This window comes from Thunnus albacares, chromosome 24 (assembly GCF_914725855.1).
Source record: "Thunnus albacares chromosome 24, fThuAlb1.1, whole genome shotgun sequence".
Taxonomy (NCBI): Eukaryota; Metazoa; Chordata; class Actinopteri; order Scombriformes; family Scombridae; genus Thunnus; species Thunnus albacares.
This window is the reverse complement of record NC_058129.1, coordinates 16,166,425-16,191,988: the sequence shown is the minus strand read 5'-3', so window position 1 is coordinate 16,191,988 and position 25,564 is coordinate 16,166,425. Positions and strand designations below refer to the sequence as shown.

Genomic DNA, 25,564 nt, shown 5'->3' with positions numbered 1-25,564 from the left:
TCAAAATATATAGTGATTTCTTCTTCGTGGTACAAATTGTTTAATAGAAATAGTACACTGCAGGATTCAGAGCGCCTTAAAAACCTCAGAGAAAATCCAGCTTGGTTATGTGTGAAATAGAATATCATTGGTCACTGGAATCTTTGTTATAAAAGATGCTAAAAATCAAACTTTAGATCCTTTGTGGTCAAGTTCAGTAACACGCAACAAAGCAAACTGTAGAAGAAATTTTGGAAGCAAACTCGAGACTGCTGATTAAGAGGAAAATGTTAATGCTTGAGTAACAGATCAGTACTGTCCATCTGGTTTTATACATGTACACTTGTAAGGTACAATAACCTAGGCAGTGCATCAATTTTGACATGCAACAATCCTGAAACAGTCTGGAAATGCAATAAAAGGTACAGAAGGCTGAATAAGATGAAAGCAAATAAGCTGATGTGAACCATTTTCTTCCAGGATTTAAGGGGTGATTCTGATGAAACTAGTTCAAGGAATAAAGTCCACTTGAGCCGTTCAATCACTCATGATATGAACACAAAACCTGAGTTGGGATTAATCTCAAACTGTGACAATTGCACTCCAAGAATGTCGAGTACAAAACAATAGGAAACCTCCAGCATTTAAAGAACACGGCATAGAAGAAGAAGATCCCACCTCAACCTTTGGTCTTTCTGGTCAGGTAGAAATGGATCTCAGGTGCAGGTTAAGTTGCTGAGGCCCAGTGGCCCGCTGAATGTCAGTAAATCAGAATTTAAACCAGGTCAGATTAAAAATACAGACAATAACAGGATATAATAAGATTTTAAATCTTTACTTTCAATCGGTGTCTTTTTTTGAGAGAAATCAAGGCTCTTCTGTCCACAATAATTTAAAAGAATAAGACTGGTAAAACAATGTGCAGACCATTTTTTGCATTCAAAAACAAATTCTCTGTTTATAAGGCATTATATCATTATAGTCTATTTAAATTGGACTTAAAAATGTTGGATTATTTATACATTTAAAAGTATGATTGTATATTTATACAAACCTTTTATAGGAAATGATGAACTCCTTTTACTTTAAAAGTCAAAACCACCTTCAAAAGTGAAACTTAAAGATAAGAGTAAGAAATACTTATTGAACATAACTTCATACTTCAACAGATGTGGAAGAAATACTATTTTTCTTACCTACAATATGTAAATGACACAATAAAACATATACCTTAATTCAATATCTCACTGCATTTGTTAATAATAAACTTTAAACCATGGAGAGAAGACTGTTAAAAATAATCTAAATGTCATAAGTTATTTTAAATAATAGTTGTGTGAAATTACTGATGTGTTAACATGAAAGCAGTGTTTAAAGGTTGTAGCTGCTCAAAGTGAAGATTAGACCTTTACTGTTATTGATTTTACAGCAATGACTCTTATTGTTGTTGAGTGAAAATCTCATATGTCTCACATAACTTTGGGGATTACCCTTATTTGTTTCCCATTGTCACATTTCACTTTGTGGTAACTCAAAATTCGTAGTTAAAATGGTCCAATTTCATCACATCAAACAGCTGGTGTGACAATAATTCTTAAGGCCCGTATGTACATTGAAATAATTGTTGGTCTCTAATTGTTCCTCCTGTTCATATTTGCCCTGACATACTGTCAGACTTAAATGTAAATGATGGGAGTCAATTACTCAGTTCCTGTTTTATGAAAAAATGCGTTGTTAAATTCAACTTAGACTAAAATGAAGGTTCAGTAGCCTGAGTTAGATAAAATCAAGAGGGTACCCTCCACATTTGCAGCTTTTCAATATGAAATCCCTAAAATGACAAACTTCAAAACACAAGACAAAACAAACCAAAATAATAGAAGAAAATGTAAACAACACAAGTTAGACTTCCAGTATATTTTAGACATGGACTTTCAGAACTGTATGTTGGTTTTATGGTTGGTGGAGAGAAGCTGTGGCGCCTCACTCTGAAAACTGGATATGTAATAATGCAAGCATATCAGAATTCCAACATGTATGTTTTGTCACGTACTTACCAGTGATGCTTGCAGGACTAGTTCTTCTCAAACAAGCTCTAATTTCCTCTGTGGTTTAGTCAAACAGGAAGTCATACTTGACAACACACCCTGAGAAAGCAAAGAAGAAATCTAGAGAAACAGAAGAAGCAAAGCAATAATCTTTATAAACATTATTACTGTATTTGTTTGTAGATTTCTTCACCCGTCATTTTCCACTAAGTGAAGACTTATTGTATCTTTTGATTTGTATAATCTTAAGTACAAATCTTTCTTGAGTAATACATGGATGTGTTTACATGTGCTGGAAAGCAAAAAACACAATTCAGCTTCTGACAAAAAAAGAAAAAAAAAAAACCTTTTTATGTAAGTGCAATGAATGAGATGAGATTAAAAAAAATGTCATGAATGTAATACAGATATCAAAACTAATATTAAATTATAAGAAACTGATCATTAATTCAAGAAGGAAGGCCGGTTAGAGTCTACAGTTAAGCAGCTCTGTGAGGCTGCACTTCACAACACCAAGTGAGGTTTCTAGTGTGAATTCAGTTGAAATTTACAACAGTGATTATAGATCAAAAATATTTTTTGTGCACTTACTAACTGATTAAAAGTGAAAATACACAGTTGACAGTTTACTTTAACTATGTCCAGATTAGTCTTGTAGGAGTATTAAAGAACAAGCTGTTGTCCTCCTACAACCTGTGTGCATGAGTCAGGCTGTCACAAATGGGAGCTTGTACTAAAGGTCTTTGGAGGTATAGTGATAAGTTTGTTTGGTTTGGTTAAAGTTGCTGTCTCTTAAGCAAACAAGTAGACGTCATTGTTTGCAGGGTTTTGGTGAATTGTAGTAGCAAAGTTCCACTGTTTTCCTCTCTCTGATGATTGTAATTCTACTCCTTCACATTAATACCACTCAAGTAGTTTGAAGTCTGAAAATCTATAGTTTTGTCCCCCATCACTTACACTGTAAGTGCATTATGAAGGGATCTTCTAATGGTCAGTATGAACATGAGGAATGATTACAGCAAGAAAAACATGTTTCAGTGTTCATTTGGGCTCCTGACTGTTGTCTTAAGACAGACATGAAATGTGAGCCTGTCTTTTAAACTTTATCTTGGGGCGTTGATATAACTGTTAAATATGTTTGGTGAATATGAAGCCACCTCAAGGAGCCAGTTAGTTAATTAGCTTGGCATAAATACTTAAAGCCTGGTTCTGCCCAATTATCAACAAAAAGAAAACAAAAGTCCACTTACTAAACACCTCTAAAGCTCACTCACTAACATGATATATGTTGTTTGTTTAATCTGTTGAAGAAAGAAAAAACAGTATAAAACGGCATTTTGCCATTTTATAAGGAATTATCAGTGTATGATGTATTATAAGACCTCTTATAATACATCCATGGGAGTTATGTGCCAGACGGTTTATCGGCTGGGACAAGTTGCCAGGCAACCACATGCAGAAGGAAGTTTATTTATTTATTTATTTTTTCTTCTGCTCCGCTCAAATTTCTGAATGTTTTTATTTTAGAGGCACCAGTAAATTGAAGCACCGCTGTCTTAAGGAAATCAAGCTTCTCCCTTTATGACAGTTACAGAGTGACTAAAACATACAGTAATAAAATATGAAATAACGGCGGCTCATCAGGTGTCTAGATGGTAACCCTGGATTTGCAAAAGATCTCGCGAGAGTGATCCCGAATCGTGATTTTTTTTTTTTTACTGTCCCTAACCAAGTGTATTTTGTGCCTGAACCTAACCAGAAGTTAACCACAGCGTTGTCATATCATAAAACATAATTATTTTGTACAACGCACACAATGAAAAAACAACATGTACAAATCTTGCGAGAGATTTGCAAATCTAGGGTAACCAACCATCTAGACCTAGATATGACCTTGCCCAAGGACACTATAAAACTTTTATAGTCTCCTTCATCTCAACATGGATGTAATATAAGAGCTCTTATAAAAACATCCATGGACCTTGCCCTCATTTCACCTTTCATTGTCAGTTTTACTCTCAGTTGCTGTAAGCAGCAAACTTTCCAACTTTTCCACTTTCTGAATACATTTTTAATCTCTATATACTTGAAATATGTTTAAATATCAACAGAATCATTGTGAACTCATGTGTCTTACTTCTATTTAAGCCAAACTGAGAACAAGGAAAATATGGCTGTTTTACTTTCTGTTCTGGATCACAGTGAGAGTCAGCGCCATTAAGTTTTGGATCATTTTAAATGTTTTTAACTGACATCTTGAGAAAATTTTAATATCATGGTATATTTCTGTGCATGTTTTGTGTTATATTTCAATTTTAATTTTGTGACCACATCCTCTGGTTAAATAGATAGTCCATATCTATTGGATAGCGAAGCCCTCAATCTGATCTAACAAAGCACAGGAGCTGGCATTTGTTGGCGGTAAAGTTACTCAACCTTTTTTGGGCCAGTGCCTCCCCATCCATTATCCAGATGCCTTATTAATTGTTCCAACGGAAAACAATAGCAGCCTACCAAGGAAAAAAGTCTGAGGCTACTGGGAAAAAGCAGAAGGATATGTATCCATAGTTAAGGTGTTCAATAGAAAACTGGCAGCATTTCTTCTTGTTCTGCGTCATTTTGCTGATATGATTGTTGTTGTTTTCGGATGCTATTAATGATTAAACATTTGGACCTGCAGTGGTCAAATAAAATAACCAGATCAAAGGTCCACAGGAGTTTTGGTTCGAGTGTTTCTTCCCCCAAGAAAATTTGATGTTATTTAACTAAAAACTATGCTTTTTTTACACAATTTTGGACTATTATCTATGTGCCATAAAAAAATCACAAAACATTGGTAAAACAGGCTTATAGTGAATGGATTTGAACTGCGATTTTCTCATCATCGGGCTGTAACCACCAGCCAGCTGTAGGGACGACTATGGTTAGAATTTTATCTTTATCTTACCCACAAACCATTTATTTGTCCCGTTTTGCACATATCACAGAGATACAACAGACTACATTAATGCCATCTCACCACTTGCCCCCTATGTTGAATATCATGTTATGTGTGTATTAATGTCTGTGCTTGTGCAACATAGGAGTTGCAGGCCTGCAGTTCTTGGCAGCCAGGGAAGTCAGTCCTTCACAAAGCAGCAGTGAAGGACAGCACTCCCCCCCCCATGATAGGTGTTATACACAATGATAACATCATGAAAACTGTTTACAACATGAAGAATATACGAAAATAATGTTAATTAAAATAAAGCAGATTATATTTCTTTATCTCAGGAGTGGGGACAGCTTATGGTTCATCTGGACAACAGTTGTCACCACCAAGAGCCACGAGCTGTATTCCTTCTTCATGAGGCAGCTTCTCACTGTATCTTCAAGGTGAACCCAGGAGATGCCCACAGTCTCACTGAGGCCAAGTGTTCCCAGCTGGAGGGGAAGCACAGGATGGTCAGCCTGACTGATGCCGAGGTGATGAAGAGTGAAATTAGCTTCTTTTTTCCTAAGGAGGTGTCATTTCTGTGTGGGGTTCTCTAGATTGGTGAATGCCTACATGTGTCATAGTAGTAATAAAGTATAATATAGTTGAATGATGTGACTGCTGTTAGTTATTGGTTTGATTAATGATTTACAGTCTAATAATGTGTGTTGTATTGATTACTAACGGTGGCTGATCAGGCTAATTATCAGCTAATTGTACTCAGTTTCTATGCAGTAAATTGTTGTGTGCGTGTTTTTAAACTACTTTCCTGATTAAACTCTATGTGCTTGATTATGTTATTAATGACTTCTGATGAAACTTGAAAGCTATTAGAATTCTGTTGCAGATATCCAGAATGTTCATTCTAGATATCAAAAATGTAATTGTGGATATCTGAAGTTGAGAGCCCAATAGCCTACACATGAATGGCAAAAGTGATGTAATTTGTCCTCGGAAAAATGTCATTGTGAATATCTGAAAGGTTCATTTTGACTAGGAAGAATTGAATTAGATATCTACGATGCATATCCAGTCTAGCTGTTAAATGTATCTTAAATTTATTTTTGACTAGTAGACAATCAACGTTGTTGGTATCTTGAAATACAATTTCTACTAGTAAGAATGTTATTGTGGATCTCTTTAATCATCATTCAGACTACTGAGAATACAGTTTTGACTAGGAAAAACACTATTATGGATATATAAAATGTAATTACAGATAGGAGTGTGGTTCGATTAAATGTTAACGACTTGCCATAGCAGACTATAGTGTAACACCTGCTGCGGGTCACTAAATGTGACAGAATATAGTGTCATGACCCGGCTCTTAGGACATGACAAATAAAGGGAAATACCAACGGATGCACCCAAAATCAATCATTTATCTGGAACACCTCCTCTATTCCCTCATATTTCCTGGTGACATTTGCTTTTACTTTTAGGCTACTTTATCTGACATCGTGACGCAGATTCTTTTCTCCATCTTAAGGTAATGTAACCGACAGTTTCCAATGTTTTACACATTAATGGCTCTTTGTTCATGTTGTTAGTGTTAACTACTGTTAAATTAGCTCCTCTACAAACAGCAGAAATCTGTCGTTTGGTTGTTAAAAGTGTCGTTTGGATTTAAAAATGAACTCTCAACTAACGGCTGTAACATTTTCCGCCATTTTGCAGTTGAGTTTGAGTGTGTCAAGTAACGTTAACAGTTGAAGTAAACTGATCGTCAGTAGTTCAGCACAGTGCTTTTATTACTGTGTCCCAACACTTTTCAGGTTTTCCTGCCTGAATCAGCCTGTGGAGGAGGCGGAGATGAGCCGCTGCTCTCCCCGCTGTCTGAGACCCTAAATACGGCTCCGCTCGGCCGGACAGCCGCTGGAGAACAGCTTTGACTTCATGTGTCTACAGGTGAATATAGACCTGTTTATATTTATACTACAGGACTGATGTGGAGACAGAGGGGGAGATTTAACCTGTTAATTTATTTTAGTGTTTTCACGTCGTTAAATATTAGAGTTAGAAAAACATTTAGTCAAAATCACAGATGGAAACCGCTGACCTCTCCCTCCTCTCAGGACAAGGACACAATTTAACAGATGTGTGTTAAAATAGTCCAAATGGAGCCCAAATGAACATTGACACATGTTTTTCTTGCTGTAATTATTCCTCTTGTTCATACTGACCAGCGTCAGCGTCCAAATGAGTCAAATCAAGTAGATATCTTTCAACATTACAGTCTTTTTAGTGCCAAAGTTCCTCTTTTTGTTACTATACTTCCACCACAGCTCAACAGGGAAACACTGTCTGAGGAAACACAAAGAGGGAATTTTTAGCTAAAAAGACTGTAAATGTGTCAGATATCCACTTGATATGACTAACTCAGACTGCTGAAGCCTCATATAAGCTTCACATCAACTTTTAAATGCAGTTTTGCACAAAATGACTCCGTCACTTATGCTACTTTATGCTCCACTACATTTTACTCCAGTCCATTTATTTGATTGATTGATTTGTTTATTGTAGTTAGTTTACAGATTGTGATTTTACATTTTGAAAAAATCATACTAAAATCCAATGCAGTGTTAAAGATCAAACCAGTGCTCCTCAACCTGTTTGGCTTGTGACCACTGTGACCAAAAAGCAGCATCTAGTTGGGACGTCTTTACTTTTCAGATGGTTTCATTTATAGAATTGCTAGTGGGTCCAGAGAGGTAAAATTATACAATATTTCACTGAAAAGCAAATATGAAGCTAGAAAAAACAAATAAACACAGCAGCAGAACATTTAGTTTTTCTCTTTTCTTTCCTTTCTGACCCTTTGGGGGGTCTGAATCCTACAGGTTGGGAACCACTGGACTAAACACCAGCTACTTCATTTAAAAAAAAAAATATTATGTATTAATTTAATCCAAAAAGTAATTCTTCCATTGTTTCTTTTTTAAGATGTGTGTGTTGTGTCTGGTTGACATGTTTTGCTCCTAGTTATGGAGGTTTTATATGGAGGGTTTTAAGGGCTGAAACTAAATATATAAATACATAAATAATTATATAATGCTTAAATAAATGAATAAATAAATATTATTTCATAATAATTGTCACCATAAATAAATGAATCACAAATTAAATTAGACATTAAATGTAAGTTGAATTTATGTTTATTTATTTATTTAAATTATTATTATTATATAATTATTTATTCACACTTTTATTTATCTATTTATAATCTAATTTCATCATTTATATATACTTTTATTTATCCATTGCGTAACTTGCTGCAGCTAAACAAATAAATGCGTCAACTTCATCCATCAAAAGTCAGGGGGCGGGTTAAAGACTCTGATTGGTGAATGAACAGTATTACAGACCAGCAGGATCTGAGATCCTGAATACAGCTTCATTCATTTCTGTGTCAGTCGGGTCAATATCATTCCAATTCATTCAGTGAAGCCGTTAATCTGATCTAATAAAGCACAGGAACTGTAATTTGCCTCCATCTGTTCAGCTACAGCCGACATATCTACTATTGTAACACACAAGATTTAATTTAAATCTGCACCAGGTGCTGCCATCTTGAATTAGGCAAAAGCAGCAGATTCAAGTTCAACCACCAATCACAGGGCAGAGTCCGACCCCCTGACTGCTGATGCATGAAGATGACGCATTTATTTATTTCACTGCAGCAAGTTACAAGTTATGGATAAATGGAAGTATATATACAGAAAGAAAGAAAGAAAGTTATAAATAGATAAATAACATTTATATATTTAATGTCTGATTTAATTTGTGATTTATTTGTGGTGATAATTAAGCACTGAAGTACACAATTATTTATCTATTCATTTATTTAAGCATTTTGTTGTTATAATTATATATTTACTCATATATTTAAGAATTTAGTTTTATAATTATTTATATGTTTAGTTTCAGCCCTTAAATCCCTCCATTGACAAATAGCAGAAGGAAATGTTTTTATTGATTTATTTCTTTTATTCTCTTCCTGCATGTTTGTGTTTTAGAGGCAACAGTAAATCAACAGTTCTGTCTTAAGGAAACTGATCTTCTCTCTTTATGACACTAACTTACAGAGTGACTGAAACATTTAATGAAATATAAATAAAATGACAGCTGCTCAGTCAGAAGTTCGTCATGTATGTGAACCACTTCTTGTTGTTCTGCTGCTTTTACTTCCTCCTTCACTCTCAGCTACAGCTGTCAACAGAAGCCTTTCCTACTTTTTAACTTTCTGAATACATTTATAAATCTATATATACTTTAAAAAATGTTTTTATATGTTTTTAAATATCAACAGAATCACCGTGAATTTATGTGTCTTACTTCTATTGAAGCCCAACTGAGAACAAGAAGATGTTGCTGCTTTACTTTCTATTATGGACCGCAGTGGCAGCCAACAGTAAGTTTTGGATAATTTAAACTGTTTTAACTGTTAGAATTTTTTAACTGACATGTTGAGAAAATTATCATGTTATATTTCTGTGCATTGTTTGTGTTATATTTTTTGGGTTCAATTTTAATTTTGTGACGACACCCTCAGGTTAGATAGAGTCTAGTTTCTGTTTACTACATGTACACATTTACATGAACTGTGACAACAGAAATGTATATTTGAACAAACACTTATATTTGCTAAAAAAAAACAATATCATAGTGTGTTAAATGTTAAATATTGCTATAAATTATAAACGAGGGCTTTAAATAAAGTTTTACTGCTTTTTATTTTGAGTATTTCTATTTTATTCAACTTTATGCTTTATGGTAAACTTTATGGTAAATATTGTACTTTGTACTTAACTTTTTACTTAGTTTTTACTAAAAACTAGAGCAGGACACACTTGATTAAAGAAAAAATACATTTCAGTGATTAAACAGAGAAATTTGCATTCACTTGTATTTTGTTTTATTTTATTTTGCAGAAGAACCACTCTACGGGAAAATAGGTGACAAAGCTGTTCTCACACCAGCCTCTGTAGTGAATCCCATCACCAGTATAGAGTGGAAACATGGAGCTGATCTTGCCATGGAGTGGTATGGAGGCGAGACTTTCTCCTACCGACACTTCAAAGGTACCACTTTAATCTAAATCAAGCTGTTTGGTAGCCAGAGATCAATGATTTTATACATTAGTTTGAAGATTTTGACAAATTTAGGTTGAGATTTTGGTTTAAATTAGGAGTCTTAATATTTTCTGTTGTAAATTAATTATATTTTAAGGAGTTCTTTTACAGTATTTAATAGGTTTATCCCAGATTTTGGCTAAATTAATGGATTATATTATAATAGAGGAGTTTTGATGTATTTTCTGCATGAATTGAGTTTTTTAAAGGAGTATAACCCATTAAACTTGACAAATAAATACTGACCCTGATTTTTCACCTTTAGTAAAGTATTGAGGCCCTTTAAAGGCATACTGTTAAATAAGGTTCACTTTCATGTGTTTTGGTAAAAAAGCCCTTAAATTGTGCAAATTATCCCCAAATATCTGAATATGTTGCAATCCAAATATTTATTCATTCATTATTCCTGTAAAACCCAATTAAATACCTTAATTACATAATTATCAATGGGTAAATGAATGGAATTAGGGTTATAAAAAAGGGATTCACTTGCTTTTTCTGTGGGAAATCAAAACTAGACTTTTTTGTATGAAAATCAGCTGTTCTACAAACATTTTTAGTGTTTTAAAGTTTTTTTAAATAAGTGGCTCTAGCTGACAACATACTGTAAGACGACTAAAAATCTCTGTTTAGAAGCTAAACCTGTGCATTTTTGCAGATCGTGGTTCGCTGAACACTTCAACTGGAGCGCTGACGATCACAGGACTGACTCCAGACGACAGCGGCAACTACACAGTAGAGATCAACAACAAAGTCACCAGCAAGACTCAACTCCTGGTTATCTGTAAGTGGAGGAATTGTGTGTGAAGTTTGTCTTAGTTTATCAAAATTGCCCTAAATTCAAAGGAAATGTCTTTTTGTTTTGTTTTCTATCAGCTCCTGTCTCTAAACCCACCCTCTCCTTATTGTGTGAACCTGAGATGACCTACTGTGTCCTCACTTGTAATGGTAACACCACAGACGCTGAACCGGTCACCTACTGGTGGACGTCAGGTGACATAAGGTGGTCTTCAACCAAGGAGCACAATATAACAAAGGTAAACACAGGATAATGATGTTTGTGTGTCTCATCAGTAACAGATAAATCATGTTGCAAGAATAAACCAGAATCTAGTCTTTAAATTGATTCACATATTCAGGCATCAGTTGGTGACCAGTTTATTGTTGATAATCTGGACAAACTGTAAAAAGACAAAGTGAGCTCCTCAAAAAATCTGTATGTTTGGTTTATGAACTTTCAGCTAATATTGTTTTTCTTCCAATTTCTAGGAAAACAATGAGCTGTGGTTCAGCTGTGCGTTTGAAAACCCAGTCAGCTTCATCAGCAGTGAAAAAGTCTTCAACCCCTTCATGGAAAGTGAGTTATCACACCAACAAATATCTGCTGTAACACATTTAATATATTAATGCATCTTACTGTTTTTCCTAAAGATGACAATTTACAATGTACACATTTACATGAACTGCGAAACCAGGAAATGTATATTTGAAGTCTATCATAACTGTGAATATTTGGCTGTGAACAGTTTTATAAATCTGGTTTAAGGAATAATGATGTGATGAGGGGTCATAAGGTATTTGTAAAGAGTTTTAAAGGGATATTTGTCCCCTAAATTAGAAATAGACTAGAATCAGTGGTGGAAATTAGCTGAGGTGCTTGGGTAACACTTAAAGTCCCCCTATTTAGCATTAATAAAATGTATATGAACATTTATAAACATTTAATAAATGTTTATAACACACTATAATGTAGTTGTAAGTATATATTAAAAGGACGGATTCACATTTCAAGTCTGTCTTAAAATAACAGTCAGGAGCCCAAATGAACATGTAAACATGTTTTTCTTGCTGTAATCATTCCTCCTGTTCATACTGACCATTAGAAGATCCCTTCATAATGTGCTTACAATGGAAGTGATGGGGGACAAAATCCACAGTCCTCCTTCTGTGCAAAAATGTATTTAAAAGTTTATCTGAAGCTAATATGAAGCTTCAGCGTCCAAATGAGTCAAATCAAGTAGATATCTTTCAACGTTACAGTCTTTTTAGTGCCAAAGTTCCTCTTTTTGTTACTATACTTCCACCACAGCTCAACAGGGAAACACTGTCTGAGGAAACACAAAGAGGGAATTTTTAGCTAAAAAGACTGTAAATGTGTCAGATATCCACTTGATATGACTAACTCAGACTGCTGAAGCCTCATATAAGCTTCACATCAACTTTTAAATGACTGTGTGGACACACTGTGGATTTTGGCCTCCATCACTTACATTGAAAGCACATTTGAAGGATCTTTTAATATCCAGTATGAACAGGAGGAATGATTACAGCGAGGAAAACCTCTTTCACTCTTCATATGGACACCTGACTGTTGTTTTAAGACACATTTTTAAAAACTGTGAACCTGTCCTTTAAATGTTTATTAATGTACAGTATTTGTCAGCAATTATAACTTCTCCTATGAAGACATATTTTATATTATTATAACTATTTTACTAAATTGTCTTTATCTGATTACAGTTATGGATCCCACATGAGGAGTTACAATCATTGACAAACACTTATATTTGCTAAAAAACAACATTATAGTGTGTTAAATGTTAAATACTGCTGTAAATGCTAAACAGGAGGCTTTAAGTAAAGTTTTACTGCTTGTTATTTTGAGTATTTCTATTTTATATTACTTTATGCTCCACTACATTTTAGAGGAAAATATTGTTCTTTGTACTTTACTTTTTTTACTTAGTTTTTACTAAAACTAGAGCAGGACACACTTTATTAAAGAAAAAATACATTTCAGTGATTAAACAGAGAAATTTGCATTCACTTGTATTTAATTTATTTTATTTTGCAGAAGAACCACTCTACGGGAAAATAGGTGACAAAGCTGTTCTCACACCAGACTCTGTAGTGAATCTCATCACCAGTATAGAGTGGAAATATGGAGCTGATCTTGCCATGGAGTGGTATGGAGGCGAGACTTTCTCCTACCGACACTTCAAAGGTACCACTTTAATCTACATCAAGCTGTTTGGTAGCCAGAAATCAATGATTTTATACATTAGTTTGAAGTTTTTGATACATTTAGGTTGAGATTTTGGTTTAAATTAGTAGTCCAAATATTTTCTGTTGTAAATTAATTATATTTTAAGGAATTCGTTTACAGTATTTAATAGGTTTATCCCAGATTTTGGCTAAATGAATGGATTATATTATAAAAGAGGGGTTTTGATGTATTTTCTGCATGGATTGAGTTCTTTTTAAGAAGTATAAGACATTAAGTTTGACAAATACAATTACTGTAATGTAATCCTTGAATTTTCACCTTTTAAATTAAAATATTAAGACCCATTAAAGGTGTACTGTTGAATAAGATATCACTTTCATATGTTTTGGTCAAAATAATCCCCAAATATCTGAATATGTTGCAATCTATAGATTAATTCATTCATTATCCCTGTGAAACCCAATTAAATACCTTAATTACATAATAATCAATGGGTAAATGAATAGAATTAGGGTTACTAGTGCAGTGCCTGTTCAAAATGTGCATGTTCAGAACAGGCTGATTTCTCAATACCAAGACAGAGTTGTTCCTGTCCCCTAAACCCCTCATACAGACTATCGGTAAATGCTACAGTTTACCGATGCTCCCTATGCCTCACACGCAGGCTGTCAGTAGTTGCTATAATTTACTCGTGTTCCCTAAACGCCTCACATGCAGCCTATTGGTAGACGCTACAATTTACTGATGCTCCCTAAACACCTCAGATGCAGAATATCTGGAGACTGAAGTTGATCAGATGAACTGTAGTAATCATTCAAAACGTGCCTGAGACATCCTGCACTATGTCCTGAACATACATACAAAGTTCCCGCGTGTGAGGAACAGGAATAGAACTTAACTCTCTAAACTTTCTCAATTCATTCTCTGGTAGTTCTTATCACTACTGATGTAATCCCACCTCAGACCACAATGTGGGTTGCAAAGGCAGAGTGGTGCTGTCTGTATTTCTGCTCATTGAATCCATGTGCAGAAGAAGAACGTTGTTTATGAGGTATTTTTATATATTTCTGAACGTGCCTGAGACATTGAGCACTAAGTCTTAAATGTACATGCCAAGATTCGTTCACAGTAATGTTGCACAGGTCAATAGTCGAGCTCAAGTCTCAAACATTTTCAAGTCATTAACACCATGGATGTAATCCCACCTCCGAACACAATGTGGGTTGCAATGGCAGAGTGGCATGGAATGTACATGCAAAGTTTCATTCACAGTAATGTTACACAGTTCAATAGTAGAGCTTAAGGGTCCTATCTTATGCCCGGTGCAAAGCAGCACCAAACGTGACGCTTGTGTCTTTGCTAGTTGTCATTTTCCCGTCCAGTTCTGACGTTGTTTTAACAGCAAATGCACTTGTGCCCATCTTAGCACCCATGGGCGTGTTGGTCCTAAAATAAGGTGTGGTCAGGTGCATTGACCAACAAAAACCTGGTCTGAAGTCAATGGCGCAGTGTTTCACTGTTATTTTAAGTGTTATCAGGATAGTAATATGCGCCTACAGGCGGGTGCACAATGTACACTCTGCTTGTTACACACATGGATGCGCAGCAGCGCACAAACATGCCAAAGATATTATTATTATTGTTATCATGTGTATTTTAAAAAATACACGTGATACTGGCTAGTCAGAATATTTATCAGAATTAGCTAATCACAGTAATGAGGGATGAAATTGTCTAATTGTTTGACTAAATCGTGGCAATACATGGAGGTATTTAAACAGATCTGTCAGGTTGAAGGTGTCTGTCAAGACCCAGCAAACAGATATCAATAACAGATCAAACACAGATCGACTTTCCTGCTTCATCAATACATGATGACATGAGGAACACATGAGCAAATAAATGAGGTGAAAACAATGAAGGAAATAAATCTGGACAGCTTCTAGCTGCTGCCAGCAGCAGGATCAGAACCTTAGAAAGTCCCGACAACTGTGTATGATGATTTTTTACTTGATTAAAATGATTTAATTTCTGAACAATATTTAACAAATATTCTTTAACATTTTTGAGATTACAGTGATCAGGTTTCCAAACTTTCAGCAGTTAAAACCCTGCTGATTTGACCTTTTACTCCATGACTGAACACGGTCACGGGAGGGTCCATGAGCAGCAGGGCTCAGTGTGCTCGTTATGAATCATGCGCTTTCACTTCACGCACAAGCAGATTCGTTTCCTCTGCAGAGAAGCGCTCATTCTTACTATTTAGCAAATGCGCCATTATAATAGCAATCCCCCAAGCTGCAAGTGCACCAGGCTATTAAAGGGAATCGGAGATGACACTCTGATTGGTTTATTGCATGTTACACCCAAAACACATCCATGATTAATTAGGAGACTAAGTACAACACTAAATGCACCTGTGCCATGTGCTTCAGACTGTGTGCTCTTAAATGTTTTCAAGTCATTATCACTACTGATGTAATGCCACCTCTGACCACAATGTGGTTTGCAATGGCAGACTGGTGCTGTCCGCATTTCCGCTCGTTGACTCCATGGGCAGAAGAAGAAGCAGATCAACATTATCAGCATTATTTATGAGGTATTTTTATATATTTCTTGCGAAGGACAAACCCACATACATACAGACAGACATACAGACAGACAGAGATTTCTTGCTTTATATATAGAGAAAAAAAGGGATTCACTTGCTTTTTCTGTGGGAAATCAAAACGACTTTTTATGTATTAAAATCAGCTGTTCTACAAACATTTTTAGTGTTTTAAAGTGCATATTTCTCCAGCTGCTCACTCTTAAGTGACCAACACTGGAAATAAGTGGCTCTAGCTGACAACATGCTGTAAGACGACTAAAAATCTCTGTTTAGAAGCTAAACCTGTGCATTCTTGCAGCTCATGGTTCGCTGGACACTTCAAATGGAGCGCTGACGATCACAGGACTGACTCCAGACGACAGCGGCAACTACACAGTAGAGATCAACAACAAAGTCACCAGCAAGACTGAACTCCTGGTTATCTGTAAGTGGAGGAATTGTGTATGAAGTTTGTCTTAGTTTATCAAAACGGCCCTAAATTCAAAGGAAATATCTTTTTGTTTTGTTTTCTATCAGCTCCTGTCTCTAAACCCACCCTCTCCATATGGTGTGAGCCTGAGATGACCTACTGTGTCCTCACCTGTCATGGCAACACCACAGGCGCTGGACCAGTCACCTATAACTGGACATCAGATGACACAACGTTGTCTTCAACCAAGGAGCACAAAATAACAATGGTAAACACAGGATAATGATGTTTGTGTGTCTCATCAGTAACAGATAAATCATGTTGAAAGAATAAACCAGAATCTAGTTTTTAAGTTGATTCACATATTCAGGCATCAGTCGGTGACCAGCTGAGGCAGAATCCAGGCTGTGCAGTTTAGGATATTTAGACAGTTTATAATATTTCTGAAATTAGCTTTAACTATATCTGGTATATTAAATATGTTTTGCATTGTCCCTGGCAAATAAACAATATATAATTAAATAAACTGAACAGCAACATGAACAAACCTGCAGAAAATCAAGATTTCAGATCATGGAAAGGGCCAGACTTGTCTCTGTAAAGTCATAAAAAGTGACAACAAGAGCTGCATGTGGATACAAGGTTGGACATTTTTATTTTTATCCAATTAACAGGCAACTGTTGAGATGATCTAATATTTTATATAAATATTGCAGTTTCACAAAACATTCAAAGATATTTTGTTACAAGTTTAAACCTTCAGTGTTCAGACATTTCTAAAACTCTGAATATCTCCACATGTGTCATGGCAATAGTAATAAAGCATCACATTAATTAATTTGTAAATTTATTCATTAATTCCTGTGTTTATTGTACAATTAGATATTAATAAATGAAATGATTTATTACTATTTTTGTGACACTTTTGGTCCTCTATACACCAGGTGTGGCTAATAGTGTTTTTATATCTCTTTTGTTTCCCATACAATCTTGCATGTGATAAAAATGTGATATTAGAAAACTTGACAGGTTTCCCTGTTAATTACTTTTATCTATTTGTGATACAAAGAAAAAAATCAAAAAGATGTTAGAGATTGCCCAAATAAGGTTTTAGTATTCTACCAAATCATCCTAGTATACTATAATTTATACTGGATAATTCAGTCTTGCAGATGTGCTAAATAGTGGATTACAGCATATATAGTGAAAAGCTGATGACTAAGTAGCAACATCACTGTGTTGTCCCTGATGTTATTGTTGGTAATCTGGACATACTGTAAAAAGACAAAGTGAGCTCCTTAAAAGATCTGTATGTTTGGATTATGAGCTTTCAGCTAATATTGTCTTTCTCTTAATTTCTAGAAAGACAAGGAGCCGTGGTTCAGCTGTGCATTGAAAAACCCAGTCAGCTTCAACAGCAGTGAAAAAGTCTTTAACCCCTTTATAAGTGAGTTATCACGCCAACAAATATCTGCTGTAACACATTTAATGTATTAATGCATCTTAATGTTTAGGAAAAACATGACAATGTGCTCAATGCCCTCATAGGAGTTACAAAACATGTTCTAACAGGCATTAAATGACTAAATGATGAGAGTAAGAGCAACTGATTCTTTTTTTCTTGAACCTTTCTTTTAACTTTGTAACATTTTAACAGAGAGGCCAGCAAGTCTTGTAGTTGTGCAAGAAACATCCACCCAGGACACAACATCTACTGGGCCTCCAGAAACCAGTAATGAAACTGGTAAGTGAAATGTTTTAATATCCAACAGGTTTGACGTCCAAAGCCAAGAGAGTTGGATTTCACCTGTTGAAAGCACCAATTATATTCCCCACAGTAACTGCATTTACGTTCTTTCTGTACTAGCTTTATCTCTGGGGAACACCCCCAACGCCTGGGAGTGATGTCCAAATAAGGAAATGTGTGTCATGAAGCAGGTGGATGTGACTCCCTGCGTTGAGACCTGCTGATACACTTAACAGGGGAGCAGAGGAGAGAGACTGAGATAGTGTTGTTACTGACTTCCGTGCTGGTATTTCACGTTTTTTTGTTTTTTTTCCCGAAATAATTTTAAAAAATATTTTCACAGAATAAATGTTCATAAAAAACCCACTATTTGTACTTTGCCAAATAAGATATTTTTATTCAGGCACAACCCTAGTTGTTACATGTTGCTGCTGCTGCTGCTGCTAATGATGATGATGTCAGCACTTGTGTTTTGTTTCTCCTTATAAAGTGTCTGTCTTTGCTTTCTATGGGCCTTACTATTCTTTATCTGCCCACCAGAGGTCCCCACAGTCACACACTTTGTGGATCTTGGTGTATTGTTTCTATGAACTGCTGCACTTTTTCCTTTGAAATCTGCTCTATGTGCACTTTTTAGTTTTCTAATAAAAACCTGATTCCACTTCCCTGTTTTAGACGTGACAATCACTGTGAATCATCATCATTATTATCTCCCTTATGTGGAGAGTTTAGTATGTGGATGGTTTTACAAAGCTAAATCCAAAACTACAAATAATCCATAGTTACTATCATTTCAAGTTTGGCTTCATGGCCAAAAAAGGCACATTTTCTACACATTTCACTACATGTGTAAAGTTTGCTCCTCTCCCTTTTAACCAGGCTCTTGTTGCCAACATTAACAGTGATGGACAATTTCAGTTAATCATTTAATCGTCAATTTACACAGTTTCAGAGTATTTTGCTCTTCACCAGGGTTTGACATCAAGGCTTGTCTGCTTTGACCAGGACAAGTGGATTTTATAGGGCAAATGGAAGAGAAATTTACTTGCCCCACTGGACAAGTTAAGTAAAAAACAAACAAACAAAAAAAACATGTCTTCATATTATGTGCAGTGTTCCCTGCTGAAAAAACAGCATAGACCAGCTTAAATTGGTTGCCGGTTTTAGCTGTTCTTAGCTGGTGTTAGGCTGGTCTAGTTGGTTTACCAGCCTGGACAAGCTGGTGAGGCGGGTCTTGCTGGTCTGTCAGCATAGTTGGTCAGCTTGGTATGGCTGGTCACCCAGTCAAGCTAAGCTGGTGTCTGCTGGTCAAGCTGATTGGCCAGCTGGCTGGCTGGACTGACCAGCAAAGCCCAGCTGGTAAGCTGGTTAAGCTGGTTAAGATCGTTGGATCTTTTATGTATAAACTCATATATTGAGTTTTCCCCTCAAACCTATAACTGAGTGAATTCATAATGACCTATAGACCTGGTTTGTTCTGTTCTTTCTCTCAATAAGATTTTTTTTAAATTACATTTATTTATTATACTTTCAGTAAAATGTAATTAATCAATTAAAAATAATTATTTTAAATTAAATCAATCAATCAATAAATAACTAACAAAGTAAATGAATAAACAAATAAATTTAAATTAGCTAAATTAAGCAATCAATAAATTCATATAATCAAACAATTTAACAGTTTACAATAATTAAGGTGGCATATTCCATAGTTTATGTGCAGGAACTGTGGTTTTGATGGACCAATACAGTGGTAATGTTATTTAACAAGGCAATACACTGTGGCTGTGGCAGTGTGATGCATCATCAAAAAACAATACAATATATGAAACGCTACAGGGCTTTTCATTTGAAGCGAAGGCTTTTCATTTGAATCTGATACAGAAGTGGCATTTGGCCGACCAATTGTGTAACGCCATCACTCAGTCACGTGGCATTTGGTCGACCAATGGTGTAACTCGGGCCGGCCCCGCTGTTGCCAGGAGGAAAATCATCTCAGTGTTTAGGACATGCGTAGTGCGATATCTAGTGACGACGGTTGGCGGGCTTCTACTTTATTCAACGACAGCAAATTCACGCCACCATTCACCGCCGACTGCTGCTGCGGTAAGTAACTTATACCTGCCTATAATGTGAAGTTCTTTTAATAAACCGTCTTACACATACAATATCGATGTATTGTTTTTATAAAGAAGGTAAGATCACATGCAGACTGATCTAGAGCTAGATATGACCCTCGAGAATTATGGCAATTTACAGTTTACTAACGTTAATTTGAACTCAGCTGTGTTCAGTGAATATTTTAGCTAGCTAGTACAAATTAACCTAGCTGATAAACTATTCTTTTCCCTCAAGGAGGATCACATTAGTCGTAAAATGACTTAGAATATAAATCCTTCTCACCAGATTGAGTCCATTGGCAGAGACATCAAAGACACCCTTGATGACCTTAAGAGACTGTTGACATGCAGACAGACAGTCTATTAAAAGTAATAAAATCATTTACATTTACCAGTTTCAGAAAGGAAGAAATTTCAAGGTACAACTGTGGTACATTTAATCTGTAAATTCTCTAAAATGATACAGTGAAAATGCTTGATTTTAGGTTAGTGTGTAGTCAGTGTTGTCCTGAACTCAAACATATCAGCCATTGCAGCCATTCTTGCAACCCAAAATGAAAGAATAAAGTAATGTCCCTCATAATTTAGTGACATGTGTTCATTTAGAAGGGAGACATATATGTTTTCTGTATATGCTGTGGATGTATAATATACTCTGTGTATTGTATTTGATGTGTTCGAGTAGAATAAAGATGTCAGAGCCTCTCTTCAGATAAGAGTTTCATACTGCAAAACTTGTCTTTGGAAAGTGAGACATCTGACAGAATAAAGTCGCTGACTCTCCGTTTCAATGCATTTACCATAAAGGTGAGAATATGTGTGCACTCCAAACTAGGGGCAGGTACCTGAGAACAGGCTGATTAGCAGGATGAGACACATCTGGGTCCAGTGAGCCCCATGTATAAAGCTGGAGAAGCTGCCAGTTCAGAGCACATGGAAAAGGCAGGAGAAAACATCAGAGTGATCCAGTCTGAAGACCAAGAAGAAGTTACTGTTTTCCACAGACCAGGAGTCTGAACAGGTGCTTGCAGGTACTTTGTTGAGCCCCCACAAGCTTTTGAAATGTTAGCTTAGATTTTGATAGGCTACATCAAAGTAAAGTAGTTTGGATGTAATGAATTGAATTCTGGCCTCTGTAAAGGATTTTCTGCTCTCTCGTCATATTGTCATTTTATGGTTCAATTCACTAATTAAATGTTGTTTAATCTCAAAGTATCACGTTAGCCAGTCTCCATATACATACAAAGAGAGAAACATTGAATTTGTATATATGTGGATACATACAGAGACTAATTATTGTTTAATTGAATTTAATTAACATGTCAAGATGGCTGCCAGCAGGTACTGAGATACAACACACTACAAACAATTAACGAATCTTGAGAGAATTCCATCAACAAAAAAACTTTGTCAACTACATGTGCAAAAAAAGAGAAATGTCAAAGAAACAAACTGCACAAACAATCCACCACTGAAGACATTAATTGATTCTCTAGATCTGTATCAAAGAACAAAGGACTGTGAAGGTATGTGAGGATTTCAAAAACAGACAAATGTCCAGGGAGTGTGATTCCCTGCAGGTTTACGCATCTGAAGGTCTTACTACACAGAGCATAAAATGTATGATTCTGAATATGTTGATCTGGAGAGTTGTGTTTAATTCTATCAATGACACTTAAATAGTACATCCCCAAACCACCCCACCCCAAGACTATACAAACACTGTTCACCAAAACCATGATAGGTTTTATACACAACGATAACATCATGAAAACAACATGAAGAATATATGAAAATAATGTTAATAAAAAATAAAGCTGATTATATTTCTTTATTTCAGGAGTGGGGACAGCTTATGGTTCGGTGTCACCACTGAGAGCCAAGAGCTGTATTCCCTCTTCATGAGGCACAGTCCCACAGTCTCACTGAGGCCAAGTGGTCCCAGCTGGAGGGGAAGCACAGGATGGTCAGCCTGACTGATGCCGAGGTGATGAAGAGTGAAATTAGTTTCTTTTTTTGCAGCTGCAGTGCAGTATTAAGTTGCCCTAAGGAGGTGTCATTTCTGTGTGGGGTTCTCTAGATTGGTGAATGCCTACATGTGTCATAGTAGTAATAAAGTATAATAAGGTTGTCTGATGTGACTGCTGTTAGTTATTGGTTTGGTTTTAATAATGTGTTGTATTGATTACTAACGGTGGCTGATCAGGCTAATATTGTACTCAGTTTCTATGCATGTTTTTAAACTACTTTCCCAATTAAACTTTATGTGCTTGATGGTGTTATTAATGACTCCTGATGAGACTTGAAACCTAGCCATCCGGCCATCCGCCGTTTAAAGTCAGTTGCACTCCTACTATAGTAATTACAGCAGCATAGTCAAAGCTGATAAAGTGCCTTAAGGCTACCGTAATTACTGCAGTAGCAGGGCAACTAAACTGTCCAATTTTGTTAACTTGCTAACTTTCGTTGATTTGGTCATTTTCCTGGATTTTTGTGCTTCTACTATGGTTAAGTAGTCTACATAGTTAAATGGTTTCTTTATTCGTCTGTTTTAATTGCATTTATTGTTGATATACGACCAGGACCCTGCACGGCATGTTTTTATTTTGAAAATTGACCGGATGCTCAATGCTGTTTCTGTGTCTGACTTCCTGTCCTGCTCAGGGACCCTTCAGAAACGAGGCACACCCGCGCTCGGTGGAAATAGGGTTAAAAGTGAATTCCGAACTAACGGTTGTAACATTTTCCGCCATTTTGCAGTTGAGTTTGAGTGTGTGGAGTAACGTGAACAGTTGAAGTAAACTGATCGTCACTAGTTCAGCACAGTGTTTTTTTTTACTGTGTCCCAACACTTTTCAGGTTTTCCTGCTTGAATCAGCCTGCGGAGGAGGCGGAGATGAGCCGCTGCTCTCCCCGCTGTCTGAGACCCTAAATGCGGCTCCGCCCAGCCGGACAGCCGCTGGAGAACAGCTTTTACTCCATGTGTCTACAGGTGAATATAGACCTGTTTATATTTATACTACAGGACTGATGTGGAGACAGAGTGGGAGATTTAACCTGTTAATTTATTTTAGTGTTTTCACGTCGTCAAATATTAGAGAGATAGAAAAAACATTTAGTCAAAATCACAGATGAAAACCGCTGACCTCTCCCTCCTCTCAGGACAAGGACACAATTTTACAGATGTGTATTAAAATAGTCAGGAGCCCAAATAAACAGTGAAACCTATTTTTCTTGCTGTAATTATTCCTCCTGTTCATACTGACCATTAGAAGATCCCTTCATAATGCACTTACAATGGAAGTGATGGCCTCCATCACTTGTTACTTTATGCTTCACTACACTTTAGAGGAAAATATGCACTTTTTACTCCATTCTATTCATTTGACATATATACATATTGTAGTTAGTTTACAGATTGTGATTTTACATTTTGAAAAAAATCATTTATAAAATGCAATGCAGTGTTAAAGATCAAACCAGTGCTCCCCAAACTTTTTGCTTGTGACCACTATGACCAAAAAGCAGCATCTAGTTGGGACCTCTTTACTTTTCAGATGGTTTCATTTATAGAATTGCTAGTGGGTCCAGAGAGGTAAAATTATACAATATTTCACTGAAAAGCAAATATGAAGCTAGAAAAAACAAATAAACACAGCAGCAGAACATTTAGTTTTTCTCTTTTCATTCCTTTCTGACCCTTTGGGGTCACCAGCTACTTATCATTATTATTATGTTTTTAAATGATTATTTATCAATTTAATTAAAAAAGTAATTCTTCCATTGTTTCTTTTTTAAGATGTGTGTGTTGTGTCTGGTTGACATGTTTTGCTCCTAGTTATGGAGGTTTATATGGAGGGTTTTAAGGGCTGAAACTAAATATATAGATACATAATATAATGCTAATGCTAGAAATATAATTGTATAATAAAATGCTTAAATAAATGAATAATTGCTTAATAATAATTGTCACCATAAATAAATCACAAATTAAATATGACATTAAATATAAGTGAAATTTATGTTCATTTATTTATTTATTCACTTGTATATTAATTACTTTATTAATTTATTCACACATTTATCTATTTACAATTTTATTTGATTATTTATATATACTTTTATTTATCCATAGCGTAACTTGCTGCAGCTAAACAAATAAATGTGTCAACTTCATCCATCAAAAGTCAGGGGGCGGGTTAAAGACTCTGATTGGTGAATGAACAGTATTACAGACCAGCAGGATCTGAGATCCTGAATACAGCTTCATTCATTTCTGTGTCAGTCGGGTCAATATCATTCCAATTCATTCAGTGAAGCCGTTAATCTGATCTAATAAAGCACAGGAACTGTAATTTGCCTCCATCTGTTCAGCTACAGCCGACACATCTACTATTGTAACACACAAGATTTAATTGAAATCTGCACCAGGTGCTGCCATCTTGAATTAGGCAAAAACAGCAGATTCAAGTTCAACCACCAATCACAGGGCAGAGTCCGACCCCCTGACTGCTGATGGATGAAGTTGACATGTCTGTCTATCTATCATAGCTATATATTTATTCATATATTTAAGAATTTAGTTTTATAATTATTTATATATTTAGTTTCAGCCCTTAAATCCCTCCATTGACAAATAGCAGAAGGAAATGTTTTTATTGATTTATTTCTTTTATTCTCTTCCTGCATGTTTGTGTTTTAGAGGCAACAGTAAATCAACAGTTCTGTCTTAAGGAAACTGATCTTCTCTCTTTATGACACTAACTTACAGAGTGACTGAAACATTTAATGAAATATAAATAAAATGACAGCTGCTCAGTCAGAAGTTCGTCATGTATGTGAACCACTTCTTGTTGTTCTGCTGCTTTTACTTCCTCTTTCACTCTCAGCTACAGCTGTCAACAGAAGCCTTTCCTACTTTTTAACTTTCTGAATACATTTATAAATCTATATATAGTAAAAAAAAAAAGTTTTTATATGTTTTTAAATATCAACAGAATCACCGTGAATTTATGTGTCTTACTTCTATTGAAGCCCAACTGAGAACAAGAAGATGTTGCTGCTTTACTTTCTATTATGGACCGCAGTGGCAGCCAACAGTAAGTTTAGAATAATTTAAACTGTTTTAACTTTTATAATTTTTTAACTGACATGGTGAGAAAATTATAATATCATGTCATATTTATGTGCATTGTTTGTGTTATATGTTTTGGTTTCAATTTTAATTTGTGATGACACCCTCAGGTTAGATAGAGTCTAGTTTCTGTTTACCATATGTACACATTTACATGAACTGTGACAACAGAAATGTATATTTGACGCCTTTTATAACTGTGAATATTTGGCTGTGAACAGTTTTATAAATCTGGTTTAAGGAATAGTGATGTGATGAGGGGTCATAAGGCAGGTAAAGAGGTTTTAAAGGGATATTTATCCCCTAAATTAGAAATAGACTAGAATTAGTGGTGTAAATTAGCTGAGGTGAAAATTGTGAACCTGTTCTTTAAATGTTTATTAATGTACAGTATTTGTCAGCA

General features: G+C 35.6%; 1 protein-coding gene across 2 annotated transcripts in view; it reads left to right on the top strand.

Moving 5' to 3' along the window:
- LOC122976553 (titin-like) overlaps positions 1 to 25,564 on the top strand; it is a 326,074-nt gene that overhangs the window by 211,542 nt on the left and 88,968 nt on the right. Inside the window, exons 21-28 of one of the 2 annotated variants that reach the window (XM_044345109.1) lie at positions 9,933 to 10,082; positions 10,792 to 10,917; positions 11,010 to 11,170; positions 11,403 to 11,490; positions 12,988 to 13,137; positions 16,050 to 16,175; positions 16,268 to 16,428; positions 17,523 to 17,607. In XM_044345109.1, the coding sequence (XP_044201044.1) occupies positions 9,933 to 10,082; positions 10,792 to 10,917; positions 11,010 to 11,170; positions 11,403 to 11,490; positions 12,988 to 13,137; positions 16,050 to 16,175; positions 16,268 to 16,428; positions 17,523 to 17,607 (1,047 nt within the window). Of the gene's footprint in view, positions 1 to 9,932; positions 10,083 to 10,791; positions 10,918 to 11,009; positions 11,171 to 11,402; positions 11,491 to 12,987; positions 13,138 to 16,049; positions 16,176 to 16,267; positions 16,429 to 17,522; positions 17,608 to 17,817; positions 17,905 to 25,564 lie in introns of both variants that reach the window. The other variant, XM_044345108.1, reaches the window with a different exon arrangement.